At 36.8% G+C, this 20,146-nt stretch overlaps 1 protein-coding gene across 1 annotated transcript in view; it reads right to left on the bottom strand.

The window, feature by feature from the left end:
• si:dkey-34e4.1 (carboxyl-terminal PDZ ligand of neuronal nitric oxide synthase protein) overlaps positions 1-20,146 on the bottom strand; it is a 67,770-nt gene that overhangs the window by 25,384 nt on the left and 22,240 nt on the right. Inside the window, exons 3-6 of the mRNA XM_036579927.1 lie at positions 6,198-6,290; positions 5,868-5,926; positions 4,313-4,421; positions 1,417-1,570 (exon numbers count right to left, since the gene is read on the bottom strand). Of these exons, the coding sequence (XP_036435820.1) occupies positions 1,417-1,570; positions 4,313-4,421; positions 5,868-5,926; positions 6,198-6,290 (415 nt within the window). The remainder of the gene's footprint in view (positions 1-1,416; positions 1,571-4,312; positions 4,422-5,867; positions 5,927-6,197; positions 6,291-20,146) is intronic.

Below are 20,146 nucleotides of genomic sequence, written 5' to 3'. Positions count from 1 at the left end.
AAATGCACTTGAAGGAGAATTCCACCAATTTTTCAACATCTCTACCAAATTAAATGGTTAAAATGTAAGCAAAGTCATTCAGAGTGGTCTGATGTAAATGCTCTGCTCTAGAGAAATTTTCTGGTGACCCTTTCTGGTGACCTGTCCAGGGTGTATCCTGCCTTCCACCCAATGACTTCTGGGATAGGCCCCGCGACCCAGAAGGATAAGCGGCTTAGAGTGTGTGTGTGTGTGTGTGTGTGTGTGTGTGTGTGTTTGGTTTGTCCATTCTAGGCTACTGTAAAAAGACAGCAAACTGTAAGAACAGTTAGAAGATATGTAGATATGAAGGGCTCATTCTAAACGAACAAAATCACTACAATTTGTTGTTACAGGTGATTATACATGAATGAAAACATAGGTTTGTATACTATTGACTTTGATTAATCAATTAGTTGGGAACCAAAAACCTGCAGATTTGTGCGGCAACAATGTTTCATTTAACAAAATAAATACAATAATTATTTTTCTTTCAAAAAAAACACAACTCCCCTGTCTTCCAATAGGGTAGGTGTGTCATGTCTAACTCGGAAACAATAAAGGGACAACAAAGTAATCTTGCATGGCAGCTCTAATGATAAAGCAAAAAAAATGAAATAGAATGGACTGTTAAATGTGTGATCTGTAATATAATTATCACACTCTAACAGTCTAGTCATTAGCCATGTCACATACTGAGACCTAAAACAGCTCATCACACGGAAAAAGGAAAATAACAGGAATATAGTAAATAAAATGCCTATATTCACACTGTAGACCTCATGACCCCTGATCCCTATCACCACCACAGTGAAGAAATTTGAGTTAAGTTTCTCTACAATAATGATTATGCAGAAAATAGAAAAATATATACATATATCTTCCTAAAATATTTTGTTGTATACAGTCTAAAATACTTTATTGTAAAAAGATAAAAAGGGAAGCTTTTAAAAAGATGTCATTAAAAAAATACATAATACAATGTGACAAAAAATGCATATAAACACAAAAAATAAAAATTTGTGTCCTTCAGGCTCTGCCTTTTAATGTAAAAGACACCAGCCAAAGAATTTAAAATATGCAGTATTATTATGTAAATTGCCATTTTTTTTTAAGATCAAGTATATGAGTAATTATGATGGCCCTAGTTTGATTTATATAAAATGAAAGGTACATAGTGCTTAAAAACAAAAAAAATTCTAACACTGCTAAAGTGGGAATTTATTCCCGATTCTCTTGCACAAATGTGTCTTTTCCTGCTTGATTTCATTCGTTATTAGCAATTGTAGCTCTCTTGTCACCTAACACCCCTGCTTAAGCTAAAAATACTAGCGTGTGTTGAAGTAGGACAGAGCAGAGTAACTGTTGTGGTAAAAGCATGTAATGTTCCTGTCTCACCTTCATTAGTGGGTTCCTCTGCAGACTTATCGCTCTCTCCATCTGCAGGGCTGTCCAGCTGTCCATCCCCATTCTGTTCAGCATGCTGCAGACTCAGCTTATGGCACACTTCAAAGGCCTGTCCCACCGTCCTCACTATACGCATAGCCTGGCTCTGAGACATTTACAAATTAATTTCCCATTTAACAATTAATGTCCATGTACTAGGGCTGAACAAAATGGTCACATTACAATATTACTGCTTACAACATTTGAAAAACACAGGAGTCGTCACAGATTACAACATATTGGTAAGCATCAGAATCACACACACACACACACACACACACACACACACACAGAAACAACTGTTAGAAGGTTCACTGGAATATTGCAGCCTTCCATGGTACCAATATTGCAACAATGATACAATGATTCTAATTAATAAAGCAATAAGCCACGAGAGGCCATGGGTTACTGCAATTTTATCATGGGGAAGGGTGTTCTTTAACACACTGCCTTGCGTGGCTTATTGCTTTTATAAAACAGCGGCCAACATAAAATATATTAAAATACACAATGTTTTAGATAATTATTTAAGTTATTATTAATAATAATTGACATTGACAAGTATTCCGCCAAGCAATGTAGTTCGCCAATCACTGTAAACTGCAGATATTTCATGGTTTTTTAAAACTTTTTTCATGTAACAGTGAACATATGTAACATAGCACTGTTTAATGCAAATACTTTGTTTATAAGTACTTTTTGGTCTCCAAATTACCACTGCGAGTCTTCTGCCAGTCTGACAATGCCACTTTTCTCACATTGGGGCTGAATCTCAAACGGCTCCCCTGCTCCCTACATAGTGCACTACGTAGGAATTCAAATACTGACTCCTGCTCCCCAACAATGCAAAATATCGCTAAAATGTTCATTTGGGATTCATCCACATTCATACTCAATCAGCACTGCGGAATCTAGAATTTCTAAACTTAATGTTACACTGCACACTATTTAGCTAGGGAGTACAGAGCCGTTTGGGACTCAGCCTGGGTTCGATGCTACTTCTGACTGAAACACGGACATTTGAAGCATGTAAGCCATTCAGGTGACATTCTTTAGACTTTTATATTGCCGTTTTTCAGTGAATCATATTGTGATTACTTTAATTCAAGCCTGTGATATTAATGTAGGGGTTGTTTAGCATGTTTGCTATCTTTTAGCCTGTTGGCTAGCTGACCTGCCTAGTTCTAGTTAAGAAAATAAGTTTTCAGCCCCTCAGTTTAAACAAAAATGGGTTCTTACTTCATCAGTACACTCGGTACTCCGTGTGATCAGCATTAGCATCAAAGATTAATCCATTAACAGCAAAAGGGTTTTTCGTTCCGTGGCGCAGTAATACAGAGTTCAGTTGTTGGGAGCTGGTCAAAGCCATGTTTTATCGTGGATTTTTACAACAGTTTCGAACGCAGCTCAGCCTATCAGATTCTAGGACCGGAACTATCCGTTTTATAATAAATAACATACCGTGCTGCCCTCCAACACACTACTGCAAGTTTTAGGTTTATTTTTGTTTCCAATTTTCAAACCATTTTAACACAGTCCTAATGTCCTGTTATCATGATTTGAGTTTCCACAATAAACACATTGTTAGAGCATTAATGACAGAACAGATCTAATTACCTCATATACGCAGCATGATCATTACATTACCAGGACAAACTGTTACAAGCCTGCTTCTCTGCATTTTGACTGAACCTGCTCTCCCACACAGGAGACGAATAACTTAACCATTTGAATTAAATGGCCAACTAAAAATCACACTCAGAGACCTTAAAATATCACCCGTAACTCAGCTTTAATGGAAATTCAACTCAAAACAAAGGGGAAGACATGCAGTACACAGGTTAGCTCAGGTTAACACAGGCTAGCTGGGCTACTGAAGTATGCTACTTTACGATTCCTTCAAAATAAAGAAAAAAATGAATATATATTTATTTGGTTTTGTAGCCTTTATATAGGGAGATTCACTCGAAAGAAGCCCCGAATATTCTGTAATAACTCTCACTAGAACAAAGCAATCTGAACGAAACAGTGTGCAATGAGCTCCTCAGTATATGGAGCTTCGAACAAGCCGGGATGCCCCTGTGTCAGAGCGAGAGGGCAGGTGCCGGACAGCCATCGTGACATTTAACCTCAGTTTGCAACTTCCGGGTGCATACCCTCATACCCCTTCGTGTGTCTGGCAGAATCACTTCCAGCATCGCATGTAATGCAATCGATTACACATACGTCAAGGTATGTAACATATTATTTTGCTTCATCCTAACGGGAGTTACAACAGAACATTCAGGGCCTCTTTTAAGTCAGTCTCCCTGTAGAAAAAAGCTGTTGAGGTAATGCTGAATGTTCCTCAGTCCTTCAGTGCACAAAAAAATGTGCTTGCAGTTCTGATGTAATTTTGTATTTTGCGATTTGCTTAAAGAGGGGTTTGAAGAGAGGTTAGTTAGAGTTCTGTTAACACATCCCAAAATAAATGTCTGCACTTGCATTAAATCTAACCACAGACACATTATTTTAATAGTAATTTATCAGTTCTCATAACGTCATCATGATGTCCGACGGCTTTATCGAACATGGCATTTTATGTCAATATCATGCAGCTCTAATATGAACTAATAAATGAATGGGGGGACAACAAGAGAAGAAAGAGAGGAAGAGATGAACCACAGAGAAATTAAAAGAACAGGACATAGTCAAGCCCCCTTCACAAGCCATCATAAGCTTCCGTGTGATCAAAGAGACGATCAAGTTAAAAGTTGACATGATCAGGCCTGAGACAGGGAGGCAGAGGGAAATAATGAAAAAAAGACAGGGACCACCTCAACTCTTTAAAGTTCAGAAGCCAATCTACCTTCTTTTTGGACTTGAAGACGTTGCATCTGAAAGTGTTACTGGATCCGTCTCTGGCAATGTAGCTGAAAATCTTAAGATCCTGAGAGTCATGGGACACATAGAAAATCCTGAGAGAGACAGAGAGAGATATGAGTGGGTGATAAGATATGTTAATTTAACAATAAAATACATCATAAATCGCTTTCCTGAACACCCTGCATTGTCAGTATTTGTAACAATCTTGCTTCTTATTAAAAAACAGATTTTAACCAATGCAATTAAAACTGCACAGTCAGTGCACTAGCTCATTATGCCATCATGTTTTTCTCCATTTCCACGTTACACTGAATTCATCATATTTATTCTTTTTTTTTATTTGGCACCACTGTTTCACATTGCATTCATTCAAGTGTCACAATATTGCATTTTTGCCCACTGCTTACTAAGGACTGCTCATTCATCCTCTGCATATTTCACCGAAGCAGTGAAGCCTCTTTTATTAAATACATTTGAAAAATAAAATTTAGACAGAATGATTAAACAATTCCCCCCACTTAAAGAAGAAACCTATCAATTTTTCAAAACATTTTCAAAAAACAGTTAAAGGTTTAAACTAGATTATTGTCACATGTCAGAGTCATTCAGAGTGGTTTGATGTGAACTGCTTCGTTCTGAAAAAAAATTTACTGGATCAGAATTGTTCACAGTGGTGGTGAAAAGTTTAATGCCTCTAAAAGCTCCCTCACAGGAAGTTATCACAACATTGTTTTGAGAAGCTCGTCTAAAACAACAGCAACACTGTAAAGAAGTCTGTAAGTTTCTCTGCAATGAAATTTCTAAATGACTGTTTACATCTCGATCATTGAATTATGAAAGAATATTGAATAAAACTGGTGAAATTCCTATTTAATGATCTATACAGACAACAAAGGAGAACAGCATAAAAACACAGAACAAACACTCAAGCACTTTGAGGCTTGAATTGCACAAGGCTCTACATCACGCAGATACCTCAGAAAGCACTGTAGCTGTATTGATCTACAATATTTCAAGCAGCACATAATCCTCACTTGGCAGAGCATGCCAGGGTGAAATTCTCTTCTAGGCAAGCTCTAAAAAAATGTTGCTTTCTGTGTTCTATCTTTTCTTTTTTTAATCAATTTTAGCAAGATTACAACAAGCAGCAAATTACTGCATTGTTCCTAAGTGTGCATATGTTACATAAGTAATGACATAGTGAAGAGATAACAGAAGTGCAGAGCCAGAATGATCATTTTCTGTAGCCCAGTAGAGATTTTACAGTACAGTGGCCAAAATCCCAATTACTGGACTATACACATATGCCCTTTACTGCCATAATAAAGTTAAACAATCTTTAACACACAAACCAACAGAGAAGAGATTAAGCTGCAGTTTTGCAAAATGTGGATCATTGCGCAGGTGGAACAAATCAAATTCGTTGGACCTCAGGGATCTCAATGGATCACTCTGAGAGTGAATAGGTGAACTGGACAAAACTGGAACAGCTGGCAAATTAAATAGTAGTTTAGATTGTGATTACATTGCAGACTCACCTGTATATGGGATCATGCATCACCAGCATTTTACTTTCATCCCATGTCCATTCTTTTCTCTGTGTGAATGAAAAGTCAGGGTAAAACAACTGTTAATGATCAGTACCAACTGTTTATTTTTGAGCTCTGCCTGATCTTTTAACTGTAATATATTATAGATTACAATATTGTAATATGTTTATGTAATACATGTCTAGCAATAAATCAAAGTTAACACCAACCAGTTATTATAATCTAGTTTGCATAATGATAACGCATGTTCAACAGGGTGCATTATCTTAATATAAGAGTTACAAAGAGGACAAAAAAAAGAATGTACACACAGCCTACCTTCTGTTTCTTGCGCAGTACTACTTTTACTCCATCCACCGAGACCACCATGCTCACTTTCTTTTTCTTAATGTTCTTTGCTTTGAACTCATACTGCAATACACAAACAAGGTACATACTGGTTAAATGTGCAAGAACAACATTCTAACCCAGAGGTCTTCAATCTGGACCTGGCTTTTGCAGTTCCTGATATGTATGACACTTGGTGACCAATCAGTTACATAGACAGTTCACGTAAAGCTGCCCTATGTAAGATTTTTTATTACAACTAAAATAAGTAGCAGTACTGAGTCAGGAGAAAAATAAATAAAATATTGTGTGCATACACTGCTTTGAGTCACCTTGTAAAGCCAGAATTAATTTAAGTCAGAAGTGTCGGACTGGATTTTGCTGGAATTTTTCGGACCACGTCATACATTTACTTAACAATCTCACTCATACACTCTCAAAAAGGTCTGGCTAAATGTTTAGGTCTCAAATGCAAAATCAACATTACACTGATGAAGATATGACGACACCAGTAGATAATTCACCCTCTTTGGAAGACACGTCCTTCACAAAGTTTGAGTTCTCTTTGAATACTCTTTTAACGTGCTCACAATCATCATATTAATCCGGGAAGGGGTCTGAAGCTCAACCGACATTAAAAAACGTTCTTCAGCACGTTGCCTGCAGTTACACACTTCCAGCAGAGAGGTCTCCAAATCCGCAAAACTTACATAGTGTAGCTTTAACTACCACTGAATACAAAATCCAGGACTGGAAACTGGTTCAAGGTCTGGATTTTAAGACCTCTGCTCTGACCATAAGTATGCTCCAGTATTGGAGCAAAAAATGCCATGGAGGCTTTGAATTTATTCCAAGTATCTCAGTGAATCAATGTCATCTGATAAGCATCTTGGCATTGGACCTCTAAGCATTGTTGTTTGCAATTCAGTTCAGGAATGGACACAACCCAATTTTGCTCTTCAGATATTGTTTTAGACATTGTCTGGGACATGTTGTAACTGAGGCTATGCAACATGGTAGAATAAGAAAGGGGGGAGGGATTAATTATTTTGTGAACATATATCTTAACCTCTTGTGGTGATAGGTGATATTGAAGGGGTAACAGTAAAATAGCTTTAGTGCTCATGTCTGGGCAGAAGCCAGCTTTCTACTTTCATTTTGACCTTCATCTCTCTCTCTAACCCTCTCTCAGTACAGAGTATGCAGTTTTTTTCTCCTGTGGAATCATATCCTTCTGTGTTATGCTAACTTACTACAAAAAAGTGTTTTGGAAAAAATCTGGAAAATGTCTGAAATACTAATCCATTCATGATGCCAGTGATTCATCAAAAAAACTACTGAGATAAATGACAGAATGGATACAAATGGTTTCAGCACGTATATAAGAGAAGAGCTTTCTGGGAACTTTCTTAAATTAGACTTGTGTCTCGAAACCCAATGTCCTCACAATTCGGGCTCAAATAATTTGACGGCTTGTTCATCTCTAACTGACTCCCCATCTGAATGACTTTCATTTTGGCCCTGTGTGTCATAAGGTCCTCTGAGCAATCACTGAATCATTTTCTGGATAAGAATCATTTTCTGCTGAAAGACTAAAGATATTCATTATTGAAGTCAGGTCCTCACGTGAACTGTGCCAGGCTTTCTCCTTCACAGACATACAATGCTGATCTTTCTATCTTTTATAAGCTGGAAGAGAACAAGGGAGCGAGGAGGGGGATATTAAAGAGTGTATGAGGCAGGCTGCCAGAACAGGATATGACAGCCGAACAGCCCGCGTGCAATAGATGACAAACCCTTGAACTTGTTGTGGTATATGAGAGAGTGGGTGTGCATGCATGTGTGAGGTAATAAGTCAGTGTACAGTTTCTGTGTCTCATGAAATGCATCGTGTCCAGGCAGAAGGATGCAGAAGCTTAAAACTGCCCTGTCAGCTTTATTTTGTGTCAATGCTCAACATTAAAACTTGAATGGAACTTATTGCTAAGACTGCTCTCCCTGCCCCACTGATCCATACAACTTTTAAAACTATCCTTTCCTTTCTCTCTGACTTACACTCTCATTTACCTTACCTGTTTTTCCCTTTTCACCCTTCATTTTAGTCCCTTAAAAGCTTCAACTACCAAAAATAGAAATGATATTAAAACATCCAGAAGCATTATGTGACAATGTTTCCTTTTTTGAGAAGAAAAAAAAACATGACAACACAAGAGAATTGACTTTCTCTTGGAATTTTGAAATGCCACTTGTTACTGCGCTCTCTACATTTAATTCTGAGAAACTGAAAAATAAGTCAGACTGTTAAATGAAAGTAAATTGCATGCCCGTAAGTATTCAGACACCCCTTCCAATCAGTGAATTCAGCTTTAAAGCCAACTTTAAAAACAGGCATAAACTGTGTCACTTTAGGGCATTTTTAAGCCTGAATAGGTCAGAGCCAACTGAATTTCATGATCGACCAAATTTCAGCTTCATCCAAAAAACCCACTCCCAAACATAGTCATAGCCCCTGCTCCTACATGGGTGAAGACACAGAAATGAAGACAAAACAGTCAAAATTCATGGTACTAACATCCGTATATGCTGACTTTGCTGAATTTGGCTGAATTTAATTGCGAGGTACAAGCTTAAATACGGTGATTTATGTAAATACGTTCCTATTTATTGCATTATGTAAGTTCAGACTTCTACATCAAAACAGTGCATTATTTGTCCAGTATGGAATTGTGCACACTGGCTGAATCCCAAATGGCTCTTTATTAGACATATGATGCACTGTTTGGGTGCAGGAGCCACCATTTTAATTCCAACATGGTGCACTACACAGGGAGAAGGGAGGCATCTGAGATTCAGTCAATGGTTTTGCTCGGGACAAAGATGCACAGCATGTTGTTTTGAATGAAATGAGCATATAAATTGCAGGCTTTGGCAGACCTATAGACATATAGTGTAAGACAAACTAATTATACCAGTCTTTTTTCACTTTAAGTTAGATATTTAAACATTCTCTGATATTTTATTCAGACTCCTGTCTCCTGGATTTTCTCTGGATATATCCTTCTCCATGTCAACCTTCCTCTGTATGTGCCAAAAACAAAAAAAATTCACCTTCATTCTACAATTGTAAACCTGTATGCATGTTGTGTTCTTAGCTTGATTCGGCGCTAGTAACAAGACTGGACAAATCCAGAATGAGAAGAGTTAAAACCCATGTATTCTTAAAAGAAAGAAAGAAAGAAAGAAAAGAAAAAAATCAGCTAAGTTTTTTGTAAATGCTATAATTTGTATTTCCTATTAGTAACATTATTAACACAGGAACTGAACTATTAGGAGATCTTTTATTTTGTCAAGTAGATAAGACTGAAAAGATATTTATGGGCCTGGCTTGAGGGCAGGGAATGGTTTGACAATGGTTGCACCCCTGGGATATATTGGATTTTGTGTCTTGCTCAAGGGCACAGTGACTGTCTTGGAGCCCGGAGGGATGCCAGCAGCCCTAACTGAGCAACCTACTGCAGTAAAGTAGGAGATTGCTAGAATCCAGAACTGGGTCAGATGCTTATTTCAAATATATCTGGCCACTTTGAACACTTTGGTGGTGGAAAAAAAGAACGGCTGAGAAGCAAATACTGAAAAAAAACAGCTCCACTTAATAACACTGATTTATTTGAAAAAAATCACATCTTTGACTCTTTAACTGTACCTTTTTGTGTAGAAAAAAGTGACAGTAAAGAAATCATAATTGGGAATTGTCCATAAAAATGTAACATTTTTAAATTTAGGATCTGTGCACCTTCTGAACACATGTCCAACTAGCAAATGCTGGGCAGGTATTTTCAGTGCGTTTTTCAGAATTCAGCAGTATCAGTTGATGAATATATGAATGGAATTTGGTATTTGCTCCAAAATCTCCTTTAGGACTGTCCTCTCTTGCTTGCTTGGAGGAACGTGACTGATGCATGAAGCGAAACCACATGCTCAATTCAGACATCTTTGCAAGAGGTGTACTAGGTTGCTCATTTTCGTTTGTGGTAATGAACTTGCAAGCAAGCCTCAGAAGGCAACCTAGTGGTTAGAGTAGCATTTTCAGGATTTGTACACGCTGCTACTTGAAAGCATGGGTCTAAAGCCAAGGCAATTTAGTATAGTGGATTTTTATTGTTAGTTTTTCTTAGTAACTAAAGCCTTTAGTTAAAGTAACTTAAAGCCGTAAGTTTTAGAGACAGCATTATCATACATAAACGAGAAATGTTCAATGTGACTGGGCCCCTGTTTTACTAATAACGTTCTTTTCAGATTCTGGTTCCATCTGTGAACAGACAGCATCATCCTGAGCTGGGAGTTCGATCTTGTGAGAGTGGCAGACTGCAGTTCCCTGTCAATGGTGTCCTGTGCGACATATACAATGGTTGCCGCTTTTGTCAATATAAAATTGTAAATTCAAATATTTGTGCAATTTAATGGATAAAAAATGCAGATTTGAATGTAGAAAATGTCCATCCTAAAAATTTATATCATGGTATAATTACCCATGGTTTCGGTATACATCACTGTATACTGTATTTATGTATTTTATTTCAAATAAAACCATTTTGGATGCAAAAACATTTTTTGTAGATTAATAATGGCATATTATTCTGGATGTCCCTGCATTTTTAATAATAATCATAACAACTGAGGTAACACAAATTAACAATTTATAGATTGATGTCAATATTGCTTTCTAGCCTTAACGAGATAAAGGCGAGAGTATATAAAGCCACTTTTCATCAATTTACTTAAAATACCTCCCTCCACACACCTCATCTTTCCAGCATTCTTTTTCCTCATTACAAACCTGAATGAACCGAACATCAGTTCATGCTGAGTGAGGCCATAGCATCAACTGGTTGTGGCATAACTGAGACCAAAAACCAGCCTTAAAACAAACAATACATGCTGATATCAGTTTCACATCACTTAATATCCGCATCCATTTTGTTGAACCGAGTAGTCAATTTTTCATACTCATCCCTATTTTATAATGAAACCGCTAAACCAACATTGATGACAGTGGCCTGATGCATTTTCTTATGAAGATCAGTCATAAATACACTTGAACCATGATAAAAAGCACTGCAGAGGAAATAGACCTCCTTAAGCGCTCTAACAGTGGAGCTTGCTGGAAACCTACTTCTAAAGAATTTTTTTTTTTACCCATGCTTGGACAAGTAATATTTTGCCCAGAACATTCCAAACTGAGAATACTAGTTTCACTTTTTAATTCAGGTCTGTACAGGAGCATCATGGTGTAATAAGACTGCAGAGTATGCTTCAGTACATAAAGAATGAGAAAGAAGATAGGGGTACTTCAGCGTTAAAAACAGAGATCTTGCTAGTCAGACAGGCCAATGAATCAAACAATCAAGTCATTTGGTTCTGGGCTGAAAAGTTTAACAACATGCCCTCTTTCAATGGATATTTTGCCCGATCCACAGCAGATGCACTCAAGGTCCTATCCAGTTTACTGTGTCGTGTCAAGCATTTTAACTTGTTTGAGTGCTTCACTGTCTGAGTACTTGAGTAGTTGACCATCTGAAATGTCTTAAATAGAGTGGTATTGTGATTTGTCTTAACAAACCACATTTTATGCACTATTTCAGGAGTGAATATAGCAGGAGTGTGATGATAAGCAGAGTAGGCATAGTAATATCTATTTTTTTGATACGGGGGGGTCGCAGGACAATACACAGTATGAATCAAATTCACAGTATTCCAATGACATAATCGTGCTGTCACTATTTTTGTAGGCAACTTCCAGGAATGGCAGTAAAACACATTAGTGTTTTAAGTGTATTAATATTTGAGTGTAATGCCTTGATTTTATTTGATTTGTGGTTGTAGTGATAAAAGATGAAAGAAGAAATCTAAATGGCTGAGATTTGTCACTGCCTTACTTCTGCTGCATCCCAAACTGCATAATAGCACACAAAATATTGTGTAAAAAAACTAGTGCAGTACTATTAGAAGTGCACTTATTAGTGCGGTAAGTGAAGTATAGAAATGTGTGGTTTAGGAGGCTGCATTAGATCAGCCAGCGAGATGAATTCAACAATCTAGCAGCTTGTCAGCTGCTCATTAAAAATGTCCAAACAAACGTTCAAGGTATTTCCTGATTAAGGATGCATTTGCTGAGGTATACTGGATGTCCACAGATTTTCCAGTGAAATGATAACAGCTTCTTATTTGTCAGCTTACTCGTCTTATGTACATGGAGCCGAAATGTAACTGCTGCACCATTTAAGATGGAACAGAAAATATCAAGAAGCTGGCGAATAAGAAGCCAATGCCAGCTTAATTGTGTTTATTATTTACAACCCTTGGCAGTTTTAGTAGCCATTTGTATTAATTTTTATAAAATCTGATGCATTGGATTTTTTTTCTTAATGCGAGGACCTAATACCTCATGTAAATACCTTAATTATGCTAACTAATTTGCGAAGACTTCACCCAAATATGTCTGTTACCGGAGTGAGCAGAAAACGCAAAGCTAAAGTCAGTCAGCTTCTCATTCAAATTTCTATCCCAGCTAAAATGGAGCCCATTTAAGGTGGAACAGAAACTTTTAATAAGAACATGAACAGGAATAGGAAACCAACTTCAGCCTCATGGAGTTGTCCCAGCAGCTACTTCTTCCCACAGGATTTAAGCAGCCACAAAGTTTCGATTCTGAATGGACAAAACTCACTCTGTAAGTATGTTTATAGCCACCAATTTGCATCTTTATTCGGTTGTAGAATCCCCCGTATCCAGTTGTGGATTCCTCAGTTTGGTGGTAGCGATTGAACCATGTTAGAAAATCCCTTCTCACTCATTTCAGCCACACTTCATCAGATAGGATTGTAAATGAACTTGTAATGCTCAGTTCATTTAACACTCAGCCTTATGTAGCCTTAATGTTTACTTTGGTTGTTCATGTTTTATGGATACTGCAAATATTTTTATTTAAATATTTATATAATTTATATATAAATAAATGTTGAAGTTATGTTTAAAAAAACGACAATAAATATGGTATCATAAAATCGCACAACATGACATCTACACAGGATCTCACACCAAGAAGAAACTTTAGTAAAAGCCATAGACAGAAATACAGTGTCCTCTATAATGTTTGGGGAAAAGGCATAATTTATATATTTGTTTATTTGTCACTGAACTTCATGGAGGGCACTGTAGCTCTCTAAGGCTCTTACTGAAATACGTAGCCACTAGCAGGATCTGCATTACATTTTCATACAACTTGGCTATCTGAATGTCTAAAGCATGTCATCTTTGACAGTAATGTGATCTTGCTATATTCGTGTGCAACACTGTTTAAGAGAAACATTTCACAGCCTCAAGTAAAACAAAAAAACAGCTCCAAATGTCACAGAAAATGAGAATAACTGAGAGAAGTTCTCTTCTAGTGAAAGGCATAACACACATGCAGTGCAGAATTAGTGCTGCTGTAGACTGCTTCCTCTCCTATTGGGAGCAGGATTAAAGATCCTGGTGACACTGAAGTACAGCAGTACTTTTACTGCTGAGACGAATTACTGAACTTGTTTACGCATCAAAAATCACAGCAGGGCAGGTCACTGATTCTGATTGAGGAATATTTGCAGTCTAGCCGTAAGTGTCCTCAACACACTTATCAAGTACCCACAGTTTATTTCCCTTTCCAGCAACTAAACTGGTCTCTGGATGTTGATGTTTGAAAGGAATGTTCTTTAAACAACGTGCCTTAAAGCACAGTTGCATATTTAAAACGGTTCATGTAAAAGTAGCTCTTCATGAGAGACTGTAATTACACATAAACAGCAAAGTAGTTCTTTGCTTTAACCATGACTGCCTAAGAAATACATATGTATTTCGCTGAGTAGACACTGCTAGAAGGCTATATTTACTTTAAGGAAGGGTGTTGGACTTGTTGGAATATTATCATTTACCTGATTATAACTCAACTTTTTGCAGAAAGACGTCTATGAAAAGATGTAATGATCAGTGAAACAAGCAGGGAGTTTTAATGTCAAACTATTTCAGTGTCACACACACTTTCTCAGACAATTTCCTTTACATAGAATGTTTCAGTGTATAAAATAGGAAGTATAGCTGTATATTATCATTCACTTATGTACACCAATTAGAAATTTGAGTATTAATTTAAGATTTCTGAACATTTCCAATATCTCTTTAGTATTATTAGCATGTAGAATGTACAGCCAATACAACTGTAGTAAGGCAGCAACTGGTGTTACAGTGAATGTACAATACATTTCTATTCCTTGGATTTCACAACGATTTTACAATAATTAAGCTTGAACTAAGCTTTACTGTTGAAAAAGTTGAGCAGTTGATATTTTTGTTTTGTTCTTGTTTTCCATATAGAACTTTTTACTGGTATGCGGAGCAGAAAAAAGGGAGCTTGTAACTGTGTTTAAAAATTTAATCTTTTCATTCCTCAAGTGCAAGTGTGTTTAAATATTTAAGATTTAATGCACTCCCACTGTTCTGTTTTTTCACAAGCTTCTCAGTAAACAATTAAAAGTTGTTCTCTCTCTCTCTATCTCTCTCTCTCTCTCTCTCTCTCTCTCTCTCTCTCTCTGTAAGTACTCAGAAAGGTGTAAAAAGCAACAGTTCCCAACTTAACTTCCATAAATAAATAAGAAAATCCATTAGTGAAGAACACTGGGCTTCATTTACCAACTGTTCTTAAGAAGAAATTTCTTCTTAAAACCTACTGACTTCATTTTCGCAAAGATTCTGACATTTACAAGTTTTCTTATTTGGGATTTGTTCTTAGGTAAGAACAGAATCTACACACTCAAGACCACAAAGGTATGAACAGTTCTGCAGTTTAAGAACACGATAGATTTTTTCTTAGAACTTTTCTCAAAAACAAATTTAAGAAAAAATTTAGGAAGATATTGGGGGATGAGGCCCATTGAGCAGAAACTAAGTATGATACAAATATAATATAAAAGTCCTCAGATATTTCTTTTTGCTGTTCCTTAAACCCTAACTTCATTCTACATGAATAAGCATTAAAAACCATTTTGCATAATGACCTAAAAGCTCGGCATAGACTGTTCAAAAACAGTCTTGAAGCAATATGAGGTCACAGTGTTGAACTCCTCTCAACTGCCCCATGCCCAGTGCTGGGCAGTATATCATCTTTACTGGGTTACCATGATCATGACATTGCTTTTAAGTTACAGTGATATGTTCTACTTTCTGCTCTTTACTCATGGCATCCAGCACCTGTAATGTTATGTCATTTTCTGAGTTTCATTTGTACACATGTCGGTATTTGGTAATTCAGAAATTTGGTATACTGATATTAAAACATGCATATTAATGTTATCATGGACACAATCAATGCAATTTGGTCAAAAGATGTCGTTAAACCAGAGATTTTTAGACAAGCTCTAATTTCAAAAGCTGTTCCATCACTGTTGGATGGGAGATGCTGATGTAACCACTCACAGTGAGTGCACCTACACCTAGGTGCAAAGTCAAAGACAGTAGCTCATCTGTTGCACAGTTTGTGTTGGTCATCCTCTAGTCCTTCATCAGTGGTCACAGGGCTGGATATTTTTGGTTGGTGGACTATTCTCAGTCCAGCAGTGACACTAAAATGTTTAAAAACTCCAGCAGCACTGCTGTGTCTGATCCACTCAAACCGGCACAGCACATGCTAACACACCACCCAAAAAATACCTGTTATGCGGTGGTATTTTGGGGGTCCTGACCATTGACAACATGGGTAAAAGGGGCTAACAAAGTATGCAGAGAAACAGATGGACTACAGTCTGTAATTGTAGAACTACAAAGTCCTCCTATATGCTAAGTGGAGCTGATGAAATGGACAATAAGAATAATGTTGAAGGGTTTATCCTCAACCAGCGTTGTTCTTGACTTTGACGTATTAACTTTCCTTAATAGAAATGGAAGAGTTCACATAAGCCTGGTAACATTATACTAAACTATTACTTATTTCAAACACAAAAGGCTACAGGTTACAGTAATGTCAATGTTCTGTTTAGTACTGTGTTATGCTTTCTCTTGCTCACTCACGTCCTTATACACACACACACACACACACACACAAAATACACAGCCAAATGACTATCACTCTTGGATATTGGGCATGAAGGCTATTTATGCAGGATGTTTCTATGGGAAATGACCTTGACCCACTATGGAACAGGCTGCATGAGCTTGCGTATAAGACAGCACTTTCTCAAGCTTGTCTGCCTGATTGGGATTTCCGCTTGACTTCAATCAAATGGATAGTGAGCGCCATTCTAACAGTGTACACAAAGGTGTGCGTGTGTGTGTGTGTGTGTGAGAGAGAGAGAGAGAGAGAGAGAGAGAGAGAGAGAGTGTGTGTGTATGGGAAAGACATGAGTGAGTGGATTGATTTGACTTCCAAACAACTTTCTTGGCAACTCGAGCACTGCAGACCTGCTGAGTGCGGGACATGGGCCAGTTGTTCTGTGCTGCACAATTTCAGACTAATCTCTTTCATTTTGATATCTGTGAGGCTTAATTGCTTTTTGCAGTTGCATTTCATGGCGTTCCCTCATTCTTTATCCAATTCACTTTTTAATTTCTGAATAGCAATAATGAGCTGCATTCTTTCCTGCTCACTCTTCCTTTTTCTCTCTTCCTTTCCTTTCTCCATTGACACTGCTCCGCCTTCCTTTGCTGAAAGGCCTGTCTCACACATACCAACTCTGTGTGGCGTGAGCGATATGAAACATCTTGCTATTAATTTCAGAGAATATTTTTTCCCCATGCTGCAGGCCAGAACATACAGTGAAAAAGCTATGAAAATCAATGAAAACAAAACAGAAACCCAAATAAAAAACAAATTCACAAAACAAATAAAATGACAAATTTCACAATAAAATAAGGAAAATGACCATTATAAAACAAAATACTTGTTTCGTGCTGCATACACATTTTGCTGTAGGTCTAACAGGCTTGAAACTAATGCCCAATAATAAAATAAGAAACTGGGAAAAGTAAACAAATATATGCTTTTTATAATTTAGATTTTTATTGCCACCACTTCAGATATCTAAAATCAAAAAAGGGCATTAATGTAACTAGGTTTAACTACTCCAGCTGCTGCTAGTTAGAACCAAAAACAATAAAGACACTTCTCTGTTCAGAGAGTCACCTTGACAAACATGTTGGCACATCATCCACTAAAGACACTGTGTAGAAGAGGAGTCAGCACCACCTAAGATACCACTATTAGCTCTAGTGTTAGCTCATTCAAGGTAGCCTCAATTACTCACACACAAAAATATATCCCAAAATATATCCCTGCATTATGCTAAATTTTCATTCGTGCTACTACGCTAGGCATTCAGCCAATGTTCAGTGTTATAGTAGTGCCAAGCTTCTGTACCTTGACTTAATACTAGTTATAGCAGTTCTAGCCAAAATGTGGACATTTTAAGCTTGGAACAGAAATTCAGCTAACATATTTATTACTTTGTATATCGTAGTTTTATAGGTAATCTTTCAGTAACTGAAAGCGTAATTACTACTGGATTGGCCTGTCAGCAATTTGCCACAGTGGTTATTAAACAAAGACATTTTCTTACTTAGAGTAAGTTTTTGGACCTTTTTACAGTAAGGGGAATGCAGAGCCTACACAAAAATTCCATCATGACATGGTGTGAATCGATTCTTAATGTTTCAAAAGAATTGCAATGCATCCAAGAATTGATTATTTTTCCCACTCCTAGTTAATGTCAACACTAGTCGATGGTTCATGTCACTCTACAGTCTTCTGAATATGAAGCTTTTAGTGAAATCAGTTCTCTATACACAGATACTGAGCTATGTAAATAAAAAACAGATTTCTTAAATGAAATCTAATTAAATAAACATAATTGATATTTTAAACAATATCACTATTAGTTTAAATAGACAAAAAAGCAATAATAAACCCACAAATCCAGTGTGTGCATTCCTAACCCTCTACGTGCACACTGCATACAGAGACACTGAGGGTAAAGTGGCCTGAGTTTCACTGAGTAGCTGATGAGTTCAGTACAGACAGGAACTCCCTGAGGTGCACATGACAGCTACAAATATTGACCTTGGCTTTCACTTGAAAGACTGTGTGTGTGTGTGTGTGTGTGTGTGTGTGTGTGTGTGTGTGTGTGTGTTCACCTCTGCTATTCTTACAGTTATCAATGTGAGTATTTGTGTGTATTGACTGTCTTTCCAGTTATTTTACAACTTTGAACACTACATGGTCTTTAAGTGCGTCTGAAATTCAATCAGATCTCTCAGAAATCTGTGATTCAGCACTTTGAACTGTGTGTGACTATAACTATAAAACAAAACTATACTGAAAAATATAAAACAGGACTGCTTTACATATCTTTACATAACCTAACACAAGAACATCTGAAAGTTTAAATGTGGAGGCCTAGAGGTTAACTTACATATTATATATAAATTACGTAGTTGTGCGAAAAAACACCCTTTGGAATTATCAGGATCTCTGCAGAAATGGTTCCTAAAATGCAATCTAATCTATCTCATTCTTTATAATAAATAAATGCACTGTTGATTACAAATACACAAAAAATCAGTCTACCTACAAATAAACACACAACATTTTACATTTCCAAATGCTGAATGAATAAATGGTAAAAGTAATCAATCAACAATCAAGGTCACTCATTGTTAATCTCCAGGATAACAGTTCACATATAGATTTATTTTTATGACTGAAACATATAAGATTATATTTTTGAAGGTATTCATGCAAATATCCAGAAACTTCCGAAGTGTTTCTTTTGGAAACTTCCTCATAGCTATAGATTAGATTTGTCTATCGCCCATTGTCTGACTATTTCAGAATGTTTATAACCATGTCCTTCAATTCCGACCAATAAATAAATAAATTATTATAATGACTGTGTATACAACAGCTCAGAAGATTAATAGGCAACGTACTCTGTCGGATTTAGAGGCCCTTACACACTAGAAGATGAAAAGGACAGTATTTAGACTGCTCTGTGTGTGTGATACGCATGTATGCCCACATGAAAGGTCAAAAACATCAGAGGCGCCATCTGTCCTATGCGGGCGACAAGAGAATGTGTGTGCAATGACCACATGCTTAGTATTATGATGATCTGCTCCTTCTTTAATTAACATGCAACTTAAATAAAGGCTTGTTCAGTCAAGGATTAAGGGCAGTTTTGTATAAATTTGAGGCAACCAAAAACTCCAGCTGATCATTGTTCTTTCACACAAAAATCAAAAACATACATATACAATATTGTGCAAATGTTTTAGACACCTAAGCATGTTACTGAAAACCACTTACCTTATCTTTATCTTAATTTTTTTGTGTTCGTAAAAACACATTATATCATTAGAATGAGTGCAAATAAACAAATATAGTACAAACTAACAAACATGCCTTGTTTTCAAAATAAAGTGGTTAATAACTTGTGAACTAGTTAGAAGAACAAACACTCAGCTATTGCATGGATTTGTTCTTTTTAATCACCAGCAAACTTGATTTAACATAATGAAGGACTGATTAGCCAAACAAGGTACTGGATGATAACTACAAATAATATTGGGCCATCACAAGGTGAGTTTGGAAAAATTGTTAAATGAACACACTGACATACATAATATCACTATTTCCTGTACTAATATCATTTGTATGCTTACTGTCCAGAAAAATATCTTTTTAAATGTAATTCTCAAGTGCCTAATATTTTGCACAGTATACTCTTAGCAAAAAGGGTTCTATATAGTACCCGAAAGGGGTTCTTTGGCTTGCAACTATAGTGGAACCCTTTTGGTGATATATAGAACCACCTTCAAAAAGGAGTCTACATAGAACCATCTACAACACATTCTCCATC

Source organism: Colossoma macropomum, unplaced genomic scaffold, assembly GCF_904425465.1.
Source record: "Colossoma macropomum unplaced genomic scaffold, Colossoma_macropomum, whole genome shotgun sequence".
Taxonomy (NCBI): domain Eukaryota; kingdom Metazoa; phylum Chordata; class Actinopteri; order Characiformes; family Serrasalmidae; genus Colossoma; species Colossoma macropomum.
Note: the sequence above shows the minus strand (reverse complement) of the source record. Positions and strands in the feature narration are given on the sequence as shown.